The following is a 16,576-nucleotide window of genomic DNA, read 5'->3' as shown; positions in this document are numbered from 1 at the left end:
CCTGCCATTGAGCCTGGATGTATTTTTCAGATAGTTTTGCAAAAGGAAATGTTGTGAGAAATTCTGAGTGGCATTTATCTCTTTAACCAATGCAGCTTACAGTATTTATTTTGAAACCTGAATAAGTTTGTTTGAAAGTATTAAGTTGTTGTTGTTGTCACTCACCTGTTGCCCTCTCAACCTAACTTGATAGAGCGGGGGGCGGGACCTCGGGAGAAAAAGGCAACGTGGCTTCACAGGGGTCGGGGGGCGGCGACGCCTGCCTCAGCCAATCGCAAGGCGGGATGAGGTTGACTGGCGGTGGCGCCGTCCAATCGTTGCGCGCCGGAGACAAAAGGGGGCGGTGCAGGGGGCGACCAGCAGCAGCGGCTGCGCGCGCGGCGGAGGGGCGTCGATGAGCACGGGCGGAATGGGGGCGGCGTTTGGGCCCCAGCCAATCGCAGCGGCCGGTGGGTGGGACGGCTTTGATGGGCAAGGCCGCGCACCAACGGGTGGGGGCGCCGCTTCATCGGCAGGCGTCCTGACCAATCGCAGCGCCGAGGAGGGGGAACCTTTGTTCCACAGGTGTCCGTGAGCAATTGGAGCGCACGAAGGGGGCGGGACGTGACGGTCACTGACGGACAGGGTTGCGGACCAATCGGAGCACCGGCTCAGAGGCACGTCCAATCGGAGCGCAGGGGCTGGGAAGGAGGGCGGGAGGGCGGTTGACAGGCAGGTGGTTGGGGGGGCGGGGCGGAAGCTCGCTTACCGGGAGGTGAAGACTTTGGAGCAGCTGATGGAGTCGCTGAAGTCGCACATGGCCCGGTAGGCCGCGTCCCGCTCCTTCGACGTCTCGACGTGGTAGGCGTAGAGCGACAGCGCGATGCCCAGGCTGCAGGCCAGCCAGCGGGCTGCCGTCTCCCACCTCGGCGTTGCTGACGCCACCATCTTGCCCAGCGGTAACCAAGCGGCGGGGGTGGGGGACGGATGGCGTCAGCGCGCTCGACGCCCTGACGTCACCGCCGGCGAGCATTCCCATTGGCCGAGAGACGGCGGGTCGCTGCGCGGTGCCCTCTGGGAGTTGTAGTTCTCTGCCCCCTTGCACATTGAGTCAATGGTCTGTGGGGTCAGGTCACCAGACATGGAGACTTGGGGTCGTCCCAAACTCTGCTGCCCCCTTCCGCCCTGTCCAAACTGGCACCAAGTCCCATTCGCCCATTGCCCCCATTCCTTGTTGACCTGCACTGGCTCGCAGTCCGGCCATGCCCTGGTCTTAAAATTCTCACGCCTGTTGCTTGCCCCTCATACCTCCTGTGCGTGCTACCATACTTAAAGGCACTACATCAATGGAGGTTGTTGTTTTTATTCTTTCCCGGAATGTCGCTGGCAAGGCAAGCATTTGTTGCCCATCCCGAATTCCCCTCATTTTGATGATATATCTGGGAGGGTAGATAAAGGGGAACTGGTAGATGTAGTGTACTCGGATTTCCAAAAATCACTCGATAAGGTGCCACACAATAGGTTAATATGTTTGCACGGGTAGAGGATTGGTTAATGGACAGAGAGACTTGGGTGTACGCATACAAGGAACACAGAAATTTAGCATGCAACGACAGCAAGAAATTAGGAAGGCAAATGACATATTGGCCTTCATTGCAAGGGGATTGGAGTACAGAATAAGATAGTCGTGGCTACAATTGTACCGGGCTTTGGTGAGACCACATCGAGAGTACTGGGTGCAGTTTTGGTCTCCATATTTAAGGAAGGATATAAATGGCTTGGAGGCAGTACAGCGAAGGTTCACTAGATTGGTCCCTGGGATGAGAGTCTTGTCCTATAATGAGAGGCTGAGTAAATTGGGCCGATACTCGCTGGAGTTTAGAAGAAAGAGAGGTGAGCTCATTGAAACAAACAAGATGGAAGGTGTTGTCGACAGTGCTATCTTGCGGCACTTGCTTAGCAATAACCTGCTCAGTGACGCACAGCTTAAGTCCCGCCAGGGCCACTCAGCCCCTCACCTCATTACTGTCTTGGTGCAAACATGGACAAAAGTGCTGAACTCCAGAGGTGAGGTGAGGGTGGCTGCCCTCGACATCAAGGCAGTATTTGACCGAGGATGGCATCAAGGAGCCCGAGCAGAACCGGAATCAATGGGAATCAGGGGGAAAACTCTCCGCTGGTTGGAGTCGTGCCCAGCGCAAAGGAAGATGGATGTGGTTTGTTGGAGGTCAATCATCTCAGCTCCAGGACATCACTGCAGGAGTTGATATGATCATGGTTGATCTGAATGTGACCTCAACTCCGTAACCCTTGACTCCCTTGTCTATCAGGAATCTCTCCAAATCAAACTTGAATCTATTCAATGATCCAGCCTCCACTGCTCTCTGGGGAAGGGAATTCCACAGACCAATGACCCTCTCAGAGAAAGACATTCTCCTCATCTCCGTTTTAAATGGGCAACCCCTTATTTTTAAACTGTGTCCCCTCGTTTTAGACTCCCCCACAAGGGAAAACACTCTCTCAGTATCCACCCTGTCAACTCCCCTCAGGATCTTATATGGTTTTTTTTAATTCATTCATGGGATGTGGGCATCGCTGGCCAGACCAGCATTTATTGCCCATCCCTAATCGCCCTTGAGAAGGTGGTGGTGAGCTGCCTTCTTGAACCGCTGCAGTCCATTTGGGGTAGGTACACCCACAGTGCTGTTAGGAAGGGAGTTCCAGGATTTTGACCCAGCGACAGTGAAGGAACGGCCGATATAGTTCCAAGACGGGATGGTGTGTGACTTGGAGGGGAATTTGCAGGTGGTGGTGTTCCCATGCATTTGCTGCCCTTGTCCTTCTACGTGGTAGAGGTCGCGGGTTTGGAAGGCGTTGTCTAAGGAGCCTTGGTGAGTTGCTGCAGTGCATCTTGTAGATGGTACACACTGCTGCCACTGTGTGTCGGTGGTGGAGGGAGTGAATGTTTGTGGATGGGGTGCCAATCAAGCGGGCTGCTTTGTTCTGGATGGTGTCGAGCTTCTTGAGTGTTGTTGGAGCTGCACCCATCCCGGCAAGTGGAGAGTGTTCCATCACACTCCTGACTTGTGCCTTGTAGATGGTGGACAGGCTTTGGGGAGTCAGAAGGTGAGTTACTCGCCACAGGATTCCTAGCCTCTGACCTGCTCTTGTAGCCACGGTATTTATATGGCTGGTCCAGTTCAGTTTCTGGTCAATGGTAACCCCCTGGATGTTGACAGTGGGGGATTCAGCGATGGTAATGCCGTTGAATGTCAAGGGGAGATGGTTAGATTCTGTCTTGTCGGAGATGGTCATTGCCTGGAACTCGTGTGCCGCGAATGTTACTTGCCACTTATCAGCTCAAGCCTGGATATTGTCCAGGTCTTGCTGCATTTCTACACGGACTGCTTCAGTATCTGATGAGTCGCGAATGGTGCTGAACATTGTGCAATCATCAGCGAACATCCCCACTTCTGACCTTATGATTGAAGGAAGGTCGTTGATGAAGCAGCTGAAGATGGTTGGGCCGAGGACACTATCCTGAGGAACTCCTGCAGTGATGTCCTGGAGCTCAGATGATTGACCTCCAACAACCACAACCATCTTCCTTTGCGCTCAGTATGACTCCAACCAGCGGAGAGTTTTCCCCCTGATTCCCATTGACCTCAGTTTTGTGAGGGCTCCTTGATGCCATACTCGGTCAAATGCTGCCTCGATGTCAAGGGCAGTCACTCTCACCTCACCTCTGGAGTTTAGCTCTTTTGTCCATGTTTGAACCAAGGCTGTAATGAGGTCAGGAGCTGAGTGGCCCTGGCAGAACCCAAACTGAGCATCACTGAGCAGGTTATTGCTGAGCAAGTGCTGCTTGATGGCACTGTTGATGACCCCTTCCATCACTTTACTGATGATTGAGAGTAGACTGATGGGGCGGTAATTGGCCGGGTTAGATTTGTCCTGCTTTTTGTGGACAGGACATACCTGGGCAATTTTCCACATTGCAGGGTAGATGCCAGTGTTGTAGCTGTACTGGAACAACTTGGCTAGGGGCGCGGCAAGTTCTGGAGCACAGGTCTTCAGTACTATTGCCGGAATATTGTCAGGGCCCATAGCTTTTGCAGTATCCAGTGCCTTCAGTCGTTTCTTGATATCACGTGGAGTGAATCGAATTGGCTGAAGTCTGGCATCTGTGATGTTGGGGACTTCAGGAGGAGGCCGAGATGGATCATCAACTCGGCACTTCTGGCTGAAGATTGTTGCAAATGCTTCAGCTTTATCTTTTGCACTGATGTGCTGGGCTCCCCCATCATTGAGGATGGGGATATTTGTTGAGCCACCTCCTCCAGTTAGTTGTTTAATTGTCCACCACCATTCACGACTGGATGTGGCAGGACTGCAGAGCTTAGATCTGATCCGTTGGTTATGGGATCGCTTAGCTCTGTCTATCGCATGCTGCTTACGCAGTTTGGCACGCAGATAGTCCTGTGTTGTAGCTTCACCAGGTTGACACCTGATTTTGAGGTATGCCTGGTGCTGCTCCTGGCATGCCCTCCTGCACTCTTCATTGAACCGGGGTTGGTCTCCCGGCTTGATGGTAATGGTGGAGTGGGGGATATGCCGGGCCATGAGGTTACAGATTGTGGTTGAGTACAATTCTGCTGCTGCTGATGGCCCACAGCGCCTCATGGATGCCCAGTTTTGCATTGTTAGATCTGTTTGAAATCTATCCCATTTAGCACAGTGGTAGTGCCACACAACACGGTTGAGGGTATCCTCAATGTGAAGGCGGGAATTTGTCTGCACAAGGACTGTGCGGTGGTCACTCCTACCAATACTGTCATGGACAGATGCATCTGCGGCAGGCAGATTGGTGAGGACGAGGTCAAGTATGTTTTTCCCTCTTGTTGGACATTGAAGTCCCCCACCCAGAGTACATTCTGTGCCCTCGCCACCCTCAGTGCTTCCTCCAAGTAGTGTTCAACATGGAGGAGTACTGAGTCATCAGCTGAGGGAGGGCAGTAGGTGGTAATCAGCAGGAGGTTTCCTTGCCCATGTTTGACCTGATGCCATGAGACTTCATGGGGTCCGGAGTCGATGTTGAGGACTCCCAGGGCAACTCCCTCCCGACTGTATACCACTGTGCCACCACCTCTGCTGGGTCTGACATGCCGGTGGGACAGGACATACCCGGGGATGGTAATGGCAGTGTCTGGGACATTGGCTGTAAGGTATGATACCGTGAGTATGACTATGTCAGGCTGTTGCTTGACTAGTCTGTGGGACAGCTCTCCCATCATTGGCACAAGCCCCCAGATGTTAGTAAGGAGGACTTTGCAGGGTCGACAGGGCTGGGTTTGCCGTTGTCGTTTCCGGTGCCTAGATCGATGCCGGGTGGTCCGTCCGGTTTCATTCCTTTTTATTGACTTCGTAGCGGTTAGGTACAACTGAGTGGCTTGCTAGGCCATTTCAGAGGGCATGTAAGAGTTAACCTTCAAGTAAAAGGTGTCGCTATGGGTACCCGCATGGGTCCTAGTTATGCCTGTCTTTTTGTGGGATATGTCGAGCATTCTTTGTTCCAGTCCCACTCAAGCCCCCTCCCCCAACTCTTTTTCCGGTACATTGATGACTGTATCGGTGCCGTTTCCTGCTCCCGCCCCAAACTGGAAAACTTTATCAACTTTGCTTCCAATTTCCACCCTTCTCTCACCTTTACATGGTCCATCTCTGACACTTCCCTTCCCTTCCTCGACTTCTCTGCCTCCATCTCTGGGGATAGGTTGTCCACTAATATCCATTATAAGCCCACCGACTCCCACAGCTACCTCGACTACACTTCTTCACATCCTACCTCCTGTAAGGACACCATTCCATTCTCCCAGTTTCTCCGTCTCTGACGCATCTGCTCTGATGATGCTACCTTCCATGAGGGTGCTTCTGATATGACCTCCTTTTTCCTCAACCTTGGAGTTCCCCCCACTGTGGTTGACAGGGCCCTCAACCGTGTCCGGCCCATTCCCCGCACCTCTACCCTCACCCCTTCCCCTCCCTCCCAGAACCGTGACAGGGTTCCCCTTGTCCTCACTTTTCATCCCACCAGCCTCCATATCCAAAGGATCATCCTCCGCCATTTCCGCCACCTCCAGCGTGATGCCACTACCAGTCGTATCTTCCCCTCCCTTCCCCTGTCAGCATTCCGAAGGGATCGTTCCCTCCACGACACCCTGGTCCACTCCTCCATTACCCCCACCACCTCGTCCCCGTCCCACGGCACCTTCCCCTGCAATCGCAGGAGGTGTAATACCTGCCCATTTACCTCCTCTCTCCTCACTATCCCAGGCCCCAAACACTCCTTTCAGGTGAAGCAGCGATTTACTTGTACTTCTTTCAATGTCGTATACTGTATTCGCTGCTCACAGTGTGGTCTCCTCTACATTGGGGAGACCAAGCGCAGACTGGGTGACCGCTTTGCGGAACACCTCCGCTCAGTCCGCAAGCAGGACCCCGAGCTTCCGGTTGCTGGCCATTTCAACACTCCCCCCTCCTCTCATGCTCACATCTCTGTCCTGGGATTGCTGCAGTGTTCCAGTGAACATCAACGCAAGCTCGAGGAACAGCATCTCATTTACCGATTAGGCACACTACAGCCTGCCGGACTGAACATTGAGTTCAATAATTTCAGAGCATGACGGGTCCCCCATTTTACTTTTATTTTTAGTTATTTTTTCTTTTTTTTTTACATTCTTGTTTACATTTTTTAATTTATTTCATTTCATCTTAGTTTGTTCAGTTTGCTTACCCACTTTTTTTTCAGGTTTGCACTTGCTGCTGTTCAATATTCAGTGCATTAACACCTAATCTGTACTAATGCTTTGTCTTTCAACACACCATTAACATATTGTTTGCCTTTGCTCCATGACCTTTTGGTCAGCCATGTGGCCTTGTCCAATCTACACCTTCTTCTTTGTTATCTCTTGCCCCACCCCCGCCTCACTTGCTTATAACCTTTGACATTTCTAATATTTGCTAGTTCCGAAGAAGGGTCACTGACCCGAAACGTTAACTCTGCTTCTCTTTCCGCAGATGCTCGATTAGGATTAGGCTCGATGGCTCTTTTTCGGCCAGCACGAACTCGATGGGCCAAGTGGCCTTCTCCTCTATGTTTCTACCCCAAATACTTCAGGTCCTGACAATGGTCCCATTCCCCTCACATGGGGAGCACATGGTACAAATTTTTGCGGGGGGGGGGGGAGGTTGGACACCCCGCAGCCAGTACGCATGCCCGGGGCGCCCGTGGTCCTCTGGGAGTTGTAGTGCCGCCTGCCCTCGGCCCCAGAGGAAGAAAACGGCGGAGGGAACTACAACACCCACAATGCCCTGCGCGTCCGGATGACGTGCGAACACACCAGTTATCTGTGCGCATGCCCGAAGCCGGCCCAGCGGCATTCTGGAACCTACCCCTCCCCCTTCTCGCCCCTCCCCCCAAACCCCGGGCTAACACGGACCAGGCGTCCGATCGAACTACACTCCAAACCCCGCTCGAAATCCCAGGAGCAAAGAGAGATATCGAATTCAGATAGGACATGTAAAGGAAATTCGACCGGATTCATGAACATTTCTTTGCGGTTACGCGCTGAAGACGCCTTTGCTTCAGCCTCAGGCCCCGCCCTCTTCCCAATCACCATTGGTTGGAGTCTCCGTTGCCAAGCATCCGATTGGGTGCGCTGGCCGTCGATCATTTATCCGTGCTCACCCAAACTACGTGATGACGTCACAGGCGCGAGTCCAACGGATTCTCCGCGCTCGGTCCCGCCCCCTCCCCAGGCCATTGGCCAACGTCTGGGCAGCGGTGATGCGATTGGCCTGCTAGTGCGTCAGTCGTTTCTTCGCGCCCGCCCCCTTCGTTTGACGGACATTGACGTCACGGGCTGGTGGGTCAAGGAACGCCCTCCGTTCGAAGGCCCCGCCTCCCTGATTTGCATAGCCTCAAGCCATTGGCCAACGGCCTCAACCGGCGCCGATCGCCACCATACGTGCCGTTCACGCGCTGACGCCAACGAACGTTGGTCCCGCCCCGCTGATTTGCATAACGTCGCGGCGTCCACTGGCCATTGGCCGGGGTCTCGGCTGCCGGGGGTCCGACTGGCCCGCACCGATGTCAATCACCGACCGGAGCCACACAACCCGCCCCCCTCACGTTCCCGTCGGTCCAATGGGTTCGCTCGATCCGCAGGTCCCGCCCCTCCCCCTCAGGCCATTGGTCAGCGCCGGTTCGCTGCGGGAGCCAATTGGGCCGACGGGGCCGTCAATCAGGGCGGGCGGGCCCCCGGGAGGTTGGCTTTAGCCGCCAATGCAAACAATGATGGCGGCGCGGAGGGAGTGAAGAAAGGAGCGGCCTCGCCGAGCTCTCTATGTGTCTGCGGGAGACGGGTAACCTAGGCCGAGGCTACGGGCTTCTTCTGCCAACCTCTGGGGGCCGAGTGGGGCCATTAACCATTCACCGGGGTCCCAGTGGGGCCATCAACCAATCACCGGGGTCCAAGTGGGGCCATCGGCCAATCACCGGGGTCCAAGTGGGGCCATCGGCCAATCACCGGGGTCCAAGTGGGGCCATCGGCCAATCACCGGGGTCCAAGTGGGGCCATCGGCCAATCACCGGGGTCCAAGTGGGGCCATCCGCCAATCACCGGGGTCACAGTGGGGCCATCAACCAATCACCGGGGTCCAAGTGGGGCCATCGGCCAATCACCGGGGTCGCAGTGGGGCCATCAACCAATCACCGGGGTCCAAGTGGGGCCATCAACCAATCACTGGGGTCGCAGTGGGGCCATCAACCAATCACCGGGCTCCAAGTGGGGCCATCAACCAATCACCGGGGTCGCAGTGGGGCCATCAACCAATCACCGGGGTCGCAGTGGGGCCATCAACCAATCACCTGGCTCCAAGTCGGGCCATCGGCCAATCACCTGGCTCCAAGTGGGGCCATCGGCCAATCACCTGGCTCCAAATGCGGCCATCGGCCAATCACCTGGCTCCAAGTGGGGCCATCGGCCAATCACCTGGCTCCAAATGGGGCCATCAGCCAATCACCTGGCTCCCAGTGGGGCCATCAACCAATCACCGGGGTCCAAGTGGGGCCATCAACCAATCACCGGGGTCCAAGTGGGGCCATCCGCCAATCACCTGGCTCCAAGTGGGGCCATCCGCCAATCACCTGGCTCCAAGTGGGGCCATCCGCCAATCACCTGGCTCCAAGTGGGGCCATCAGCCAATCACCTGGCTCCAAGTGGGGCCATCGGCCAATCACCTGGCTCCCAGTGGGGTCATCGGCCAATCACTGTGGGGGGGGGGGGGGGGGAGGCAGGTTAGGTTATCCGCCAGTTATTGGCGGCCAACGGGGGCTCATCTGCCAATCAATGGGCTGCAAGTGGGATCGTCGGCCAAACACTGGGTGTCAGGTTGGGTCGCAGCCAGTCATTGGCGGCCAAGTGGGGTCACCGGCCAATCATTGGTGCCCACGTGCGGTAATCCGCCAATCGTTGGGCGGCCAAGTGCAGTCATCAGCCAATCATTGGGGGGATTGCGGGGGCCAGGTGGGGTCACTAGCCAATCATTACCCCGACTTGGGATCATCAGCCAGTCACTGGGGACCACATGGGGTTATGTGACAGCCTGCTGTCACTGTTGGAGGTGCTGTCTTTCGGATAACCGTGCCGAGGGAGTGCCGCACTGAGGGAGTCTCTGACTGACCCTCCCGTTACTCTTCTCCTCCTCTCTCTCGCCCTCTGCAGCAATCGACGCAATGGCGGACAACAGCAGCGAGGACGAACAGGTCAAGATGGAGACGGCCTGCAGCCGCGTCGCCACAGCCAAGAACCTGGCCTTCCTCAAGGCCCGCTCGATGGACGTGACCTTCGACGTGGGCGACGACTATGAGATCATCGAGACCATTGGCACCGGGGCCTACGGTGTGGTGTCTTCCGCTCGGCACAGGCACACAGGTGGGCACTGGCTCCAGACTCGGGGTGGGTGTGAGGGAGCCGCTGCCTCCCCAGCCTTCACTCCACTCCAATCATCCCTCCCTCTCTCCGCCATCTCCACCGCCCCCCACTCTTCCACACCATCTCCGTGACCTCCTTCTCTCCCCTCTCCCCCCACACCCCCGTCCACTGTTTCCCCCCCCCCCTCTCTCTCTCTCTCTCTCTCTCCCCCTTTCTCTCTCTCCCCGCTCAGCACTCCCCGCTGTCTCTCCCTCTCCCTCCGCTCATCGCTCAGCCCCCTCTCTCTCTGCCTCTTTCTCTCCCACTCCCCTCTCTCTCCCGCTCCTTCTGCTCAGCCACCTTCTCTCTCCACTCAGCACTCCCCTCTCTCTCTCCGCTCATCTCTGCTCAGCCCCCTTCCCTCTGCCTGTCTCTCTCCCTCTCTCTCCGCTCAGCACTCCCCTGTCTCTCCGCTCAGCCCCCTTCTCTCTCTCTCTCCCCCTGTCTCCGCTCAGCCCACTTCTCTCTCCCTCTCTCTCCGCTCGACACTCCCCGTTCTCCCTCCCTCTCTCTCCGCTCAACACTCCCCTCTCCCTCTCCCTCTCCCTCTCCCTCTCCCTCTCTCTCTCTCTCTGTCTCACCGCCCATCTCTGCTCAGCCGCCTTCTCTCTCCGCCTCTCTCTCCGCTCAGCACTCCCGTCTCTCTCCACTCGCTCTCAGCTGCCTTCTCTCTCCGCCTCTCTCCCACTCAGCACTCCACTCTCTCTCCGCTCATATCTGCTCAGCCCCCTTCCTCTCCCTCTCTCCCGCTCTCTTCCTCTCTCTCTGTCTCACCGCCCATCTCTGCTCAGCCGCCTTCTCTCTCCGCCTCTCTCTCTCTCTCCGCTCAGCACTCCCCTCTCTCTCCACTCGCTCTCAGCTGCCTTCTCTCTCCGCCTCTCTCCCACTCAGCATTCCACTCTCTCTCCCTCATCTCTGCTCAGCCCCCTTCCTCTCCCTCTCTCCCGCTCTCTTTCTCTCTCTCTGTCTCACCGCCCATCTCTGCTCAGCCGCCTTCTCTCTCTGCCACTCTCTCTCTCTCCGCTCAGCACTCCCCTCTCTCTCCACTCGCTCTCAGCCGCCTTCTCTCTCCGCCTCTCTCTCTCTCTCCGCTCAGCACTCCCCTCTCTCTCCACTCACTCTCAGCCGCCTTCTCTCTCCGCCTCTCTCTCACTCAGCACTCCACTCTCTCTCCCTTTCTCTCCGCTCATCTCTGCTCTGCCCCCTTCTCTCTCCGCCTCTCTCTCACTCAGCACTCCACTCTCTCTCTCCCTTTCTCTCCGCTCATCTCTGCTCTGCCCCCTTCTCTCTCCGCCTCTCTCTCTCTGCTCAGCACTCCCCTCTCTCTCCACTCACTCTCAGCCGCCTTCTCTCTCCGCCTCTCTCTCACTCAGCACTCCACTCTCTCTCTCCCTTTCTCTCCGCTCATCTCTGCTCTGCCCCCTTCTCTTTCCGCCTCTCTCTCTCTGCTCAGCACTCCCCTCTCTCTCAGCCGCCTTCTCTCTCCGCTCAGCACTCCCCTCTCTCTCCACTCACTCTCAGCCGCCTTCTCTCTCCGCCTCTCTCTCACTCAGCACTCCACTCTCTCTCTCCCTTTCTCTCCGCTCATCTCTGCTCTGCCCCCTTCTCTCTCCGCCTCTCTCTCTCTCTCTCTGCTCAGCACTCCCCTCTCTCTCCACTCACTCTCAGCTGCCTTCTCTGTCCGCCTCTCTCCCACTCAGCATTCCATTCTCTCTCTCTCTCTCTCCGCTCATCTCTGCTCAGCCCCCTTCCTCTCCCTCTCTCCCGCTCTCTTTCTCTCTCTCTGTCTCACCGCCCATCTTTGCTCAGCCGCCTTCTCTCTCCGCTCAGCACTCCCCTCTCTCTCCACTCACTCTCAGCCGCCTTCTCTCTCCGCCTCTCTCTCACTCAGCACTCCACTCTCTCTCTCCCTTTCTCTCCGCTCATCTCTGCTCTGCCCCCTTCTCTCTCCGCATCTCTCTCTCTCCCTCCCTCCCTCTCTCTTTCTGCTCAGCACTCCCCTCTCTCTCTCCCTCTCTCTCTGCCCGACCCCACTCTCTGCCCTTGCCGTCTGCCCCCTACCCCTTTCTGCCACCTCCCCCCACCCTCTCTCTTCTCTCCGCCATTTTCCCCCTCCCCCCCTCTCCGCAGTTTCCCCTTATTTTGTTTTGTAGTAACCCACCCCCTCCACTATTTCACACTCACCCCTGTCTCCCTCCTTGCTCCCCTAACTTGCCAGTGCGTAAACTGACCTGGTCTCATCCCCTCTCCCCCCCCCACAACAGGGCAGCAAGTCGCCATAAAAAAGATCCCGAATGCCTTCGATGTGGTGACCAACGCCAAACGGACCCTGCGGGAGCTCAAGATCCTAAAGCATTTCAAGCACGACAATATCATCGCCATCAAGGACATTCTAAAACCCCCCGGATCCTACGCTGACTTCAAGTCTGTGTGAGTACCGGCCCTGCTATAGCAAGAAGGCCAGGGGTGGGGGAGGGGGCCACTCCATCCCTCTGTTATATCAGAGGGGTGAACGGAGAGACAGGGAGAGAGAGAGACGGTGGTGGGGTGGGGGGGTGGGGAATGTGGATTAGAGAGACAGGGAGGGGCGGCTAAGGAGAGAGGGACAGATGGGAGAGCAGGCGAGAGAGCTGGGGGAGAATGGAGGGAGAGGGGGACTGAGCAGCGATGGGCGGAGAGAGAGAGAGGGAAAGAGACAGAGAGAGAGGGGTGCTGAGCAGAGAGGGGAGAGAGAGGGGGGCTGAGCAGAGATGGGCAGGGAGAGAGGGGGAAAGAGAGACGGAGAGAGAGAGGGGTGCTGAGCGGAGAGAGAGAGATGGAGAGAGAGGGGGACTGAGCAGAGAGAGAGAGATGGAGAGAGAGGGGGACTGAGCAGAGTTGGGCAGAGAGAGAGAGGGAAAGAGACAGAGAGAGGGGAGTGCTGAGCAGAGAGAGAGAGAAACGGAGAGAGAGGGGTGCTGAGCGGAGTGAGAGAGAGATGGAGAGAGAGGGGGACTGAGCGGAGAGAGAGAGAAACGGAGAGAGAGGGGTGCTGAGCGGAGAGAGATGGAGAGAAGGGGACTGAGCGGAGAGAGAGAAAAACGGAGAGAGAGGGGGGCTGAGCGGAGTGAGAGAGAGAGAGATGGAGAGAGAGGGGGACTGAGCGGAGAGAGAGAGAGTGAGATGGAGAGAGAGGGGGACTGAGCAGAGAGGGAGACAGAGGGAGAGGGAGAGATAGAGAGAGACGGAGAGAGAGTGGGAGAGAGAGAGGGGGGCTGAGCAGAGATGGGTGGGGAGAGAGGGGGAAAGAGAGACGGAGATAGAGGGGTGCTGAGCAGAGAGAGAGAGAGAGATGGAGCGAGAGGGGGACTGAGCAGAGATGGGCGGAGAGAGAGAGGTAATGAGACAGAGAGAGAGTGGAGTGCTGAGTGGAGAGAAAGAGAGATGGAGAGAGAGGGGGACTGAGCAGAGATGGGCGGAGATAGAGAGAGAGGGAATGAGAGAGAGGGGAGTGCTGAGCGGAGAGAGAGAGAGAGACAGAGATAGAGGGGTGCTGAGCGGAGAGAGAGAGAGATGGAGAGAGAGGGGGACTGAGCAGAGATGGGCAGTGAGAGAGAGAGAGAGGGGAATGCTGAGTGGAGAGAAAGAGAGGGCGACTGAGCAGAGATGGGCGGAGAGAGAGAGTGAGGGAATGTGACAGAGAGAGAGGGGAGTGCTGAGCGGAGAGAGAGAGAGATGGAGAGAGAGGGGGGGTTGAGCAGAGATGGGCGGAGATAGAGAGAGAGGGAATGAGACAGAGAGAGAGGGGAGTGCTGAGCGGAGAGAGAGAGAGAGACGGAGATAGAGAGGTGCTGAGCGGAGAGAGAGAGAGAGATGGAGAGAGAGGGGGACTGAGCAGAGATGGGCGGAGATAGAGAGAGGGAATGAGACAGAGAGAGAGGGGAGTGCTGAGCGGAGAGAGAGAGAGATGGAGATAGAGGGGGGGTTGAGCAGAGATGGGCGGAGAGAGAGAGAGGGAATGAGGCAGAGAGAGAGGGGAGTGCTGAGCGGAGAGAGAGAGAGAGACGGAGATAGAGGGGTGCTGAGCGGAGAGAGAGAGAGATGGAGAGAGAGGGGGACTGAGCAGAGATGGGCGGAGATAGAGAGAGAGAGTGAGGGAATGAGACAGAGAGAGAGAGGGGAGTGCTGAGCGGAGAGAGAGAGAGGGGGACTGAGCAGAGATGGGCGGAGAGAGCGAGAGAGGGAATGAGACAGAGAGAGAGGGGAGTGCTGAGCGGAGAGAGAGAGAGGGGGACTGAGCAGAGATGGGTGGAGAGAGAGAGTGAGGGAATGAGACAGAGAGAGAGGGGAGTGCTGAGCGGAGAGAGAGAGAGGGGGACTGAGCAGAGATGGGCGGAGAGAGCGAGAGAGGGAATGAGACAGAGAGAGAGGGGAGTGCTGAGCGGAGAGAGATAGAGAGAGAGACGGAGATAGAGGGGGAGCTGAGCAGCGATGGGGGCAGTAAGTGTGGGGTTTGACTTGTCGTGCAGACTGGTGCTGACTGAACCCCCCCCCATTGTTACTCTGTTTCCCCACCCCCCCCCCCCCCCCCTCCACTCACCCCTGGCTCAGCTACGTAGTCCTGGACCTGATGGAGAGCGACCTGCACCAGATCATCCACTCCTCGCAGCCCCTGAGCTTGGAGCACGCCCGCTACTTCCTGTATCAGCTGCTGCGCGGCCTCAAGTACGTGCACTCGGCCAACGTGGTGCACCGCGACCTCAAGCCCAGCAACCTGCTGCTCAACGAGAACTGCGAGCTGAAGATCGGCGATTTCGGCATGGCCCGGGGGCTCAGCTGCCGGGCCAACGAGCCCGAGCCCTTCCTCACCGAGTATGTGGCGACCCGCTGGTACCGGGCGCCCGAGCTGATGCTCTCCGTCCATGGCTACAGCCGGGCCATCGACCTGTGGTCGGCCGGCTGCATCTTCGGCGAGATGCTGGGCCGGCGCCAGCTCTTCCCGGGCAAGAACTACCTCCACCAGTTGCAGCTCATCCTTACGGTGCTGGGCACGCCGCCCGAGCCCCTGGTGGCCTCCATCGGGGCCGAGCGGGTGCGGGACTACCTGCGGGGGCTGCCCCGCCGCCAGCCCGTGCCCCTGGCCTCCCTGTACCCGGGCACCGACCCCCAGGCCCTGGAGCTGCTGGGCCAGCTGCTGCGCTTCGACCCCCAGGAGCGGCCCTCGGCCCCCCAGGCCCTGCGGCACCCCTTCCTCGCCAAGTACCACGACCCGCAGGACGAGCCGGTCTGCGTGCCCGCCTTCGACTTCGGCTTCGACCGTCCGGCCCCCACCCGCGAGCAGCTCAAGCAGGACATCGCCTGGGAGGTGGAGGACTTCCACCGCCGGCGGGAGGACATCCGGCGCGGCATCAACTTCAAGCCCGCCCTGGCGCCCGCCCCGGCCCCCGCCCCCTGCCGCGACGTGGACATGCCGAGCGCCAACGGCGGCGCCCAGGACATGATCGACCTGACCTCCCCGCGGCCGGAGGACGAGGACGCAGAGGGGGAAGCCCCGGGCAGGGGGCGGGGGGCCGAGGAGGAGGAGGAAGGGGAGGAGGAAGGGGAGGAGGAGCGGCAGGGCGAGGGGGACGACCGGCGGACGCCCGAGGACAAGAGCGACGGCAGGAAGGAGGGCGGCATCTCCGCCGACACCAAGGCCGCCCTGAAGGCCGCGTTACTCAAGTCGGCGCAGAGGCAGAAAAATAAAGGTCAGTGCCGGGCTTCCCGGTCGAGCTACGGTCGGTGGGGGGAGGGGCTGCCCACACCCGTGCGGCACGGGGGATGGGTGTGTGTGTGTGAGATACAGGCAAACGGGCCTGGCTGAAAGACGACAAGCGTTCCTGCCCTGGGGGTGGCACCAGGACAGGGAAGCAGCTGTTCGACCGGGGCGGGCGGCGCCCGGAGAGCTGAATGGGGTCCACAATCCCGGCGGGAACCCGCAAGTAGGCCGATTCAGCCCCGCCACCACGGCCCAGACTCCCCAGCCAGCGGGAATAGTTCTTCCTCTCTCTACCCGATCCGTCTCCCCCCCCCCCCCCCCCCCCCCCACCCTTTTCTTGGTAATCTGTTTTTGTGGTGTCGGTTCAGCCCAGGGCACCGGTGGGGGGAAACACGCCCTGCGCTCCCCCGGACAAAATCCGAGAAAAGTTGATTTTGTGCCCCTCTGTTAAATCTCCTCTCGACTTTCTCTCCTCCAAGGAGAACAGCCCCAGATTCTCCGATCTATCCAAGTCACTGAACTCCCTCATCCCTGAAACCATTCTCGTGAACCTTTTCCTGCACCCTCTCTCGAAAGCCTTCACATCCTTCCCAAAGTGCGGTGCCCAGAACTGGATGCAATACTCTCTCTAGTTGAGGCTCAACCAGTGTTTTATAAAGATTCATCACAACTTCCTTGCTTTTGTACTCTATGCCTCTATTTATAAAGCCCAGGATCCGGTAGGTCTTTGTTCACCAGTTTCTCAATCTGTCCTGTCACCTTCAATGAATTGTGCACATATACCCCCAGGTCCCTCTGCTCCCACATCCCCTTTCCAATTAGAATT

The 16,576-nt window shown here is 57.7% G+C and overlaps 2 protein-coding genes across 5 annotated transcripts in view; both read left to right on the top strand.

The window, feature by feature from the left end:
- Positions 1-125, top strand: part of LOC137362551 (integrin alpha-X-like) — a 66,623-nt gene extending 66,498 nt beyond the window's left edge. Inside the window, exon 26 of the mRNA XM_068026939.1 lies at positions 96-125. Coding sequence (XP_067883040.1) covers positions 96-125 — 30 coding nt within the window. The remainder of the gene's footprint in view (positions 1-95) is intronic.
- A 596-nt stretch (positions 126-721) lies between these two features.
- mapk7 (mitogen-activated protein kinase 7) overlaps positions 722-16,576 on the top strand; it is a 38,213-nt gene continuing 22,358 nt past the window's right edge. The window contains exons 1-4 of one of the 4 annotated variants that reach the window (XM_068026942.1): positions 722-804; positions 9,765-9,974; positions 12,278-12,443; positions 14,604-15,739. In XM_068026942.1, the coding sequence (XP_067883043.1) occupies positions 9,776-9,974; positions 12,278-12,443; positions 14,604-15,739 (1,501 nt within the window). In that variant the 5' untranslated portion in view covers positions 722-804; positions 9,765-9,775. Of the gene's footprint in view, positions 805-8,129; positions 8,404-9,764; positions 9,975-12,277; positions 12,444-14,603; positions 15,740-16,576 lie in introns of those variants that run through there. The other 3 variants (XM_068026941.1, XM_068026940.1, XM_068026943.1) reach the window with 3 other exon arrangements.

Source organism: Heterodontus francisci, unplaced genomic scaffold (genome assembly GCF_036365525.1).
Source record: "Heterodontus francisci isolate sHetFra1 unplaced genomic scaffold, sHetFra1.hap1 HAP1_SCAFFOLD_545, whole genome shotgun sequence".
NCBI classification, from domain to species: domain Eukaryota; kingdom Metazoa; phylum Chordata; class Chondrichthyes; order Heterodontiformes; family Heterodontidae; genus Heterodontus; species Heterodontus francisci.
Note: the sequence above shows the minus strand (reverse complement) of the source record. Positions and strands in the feature narration are given on the sequence as shown.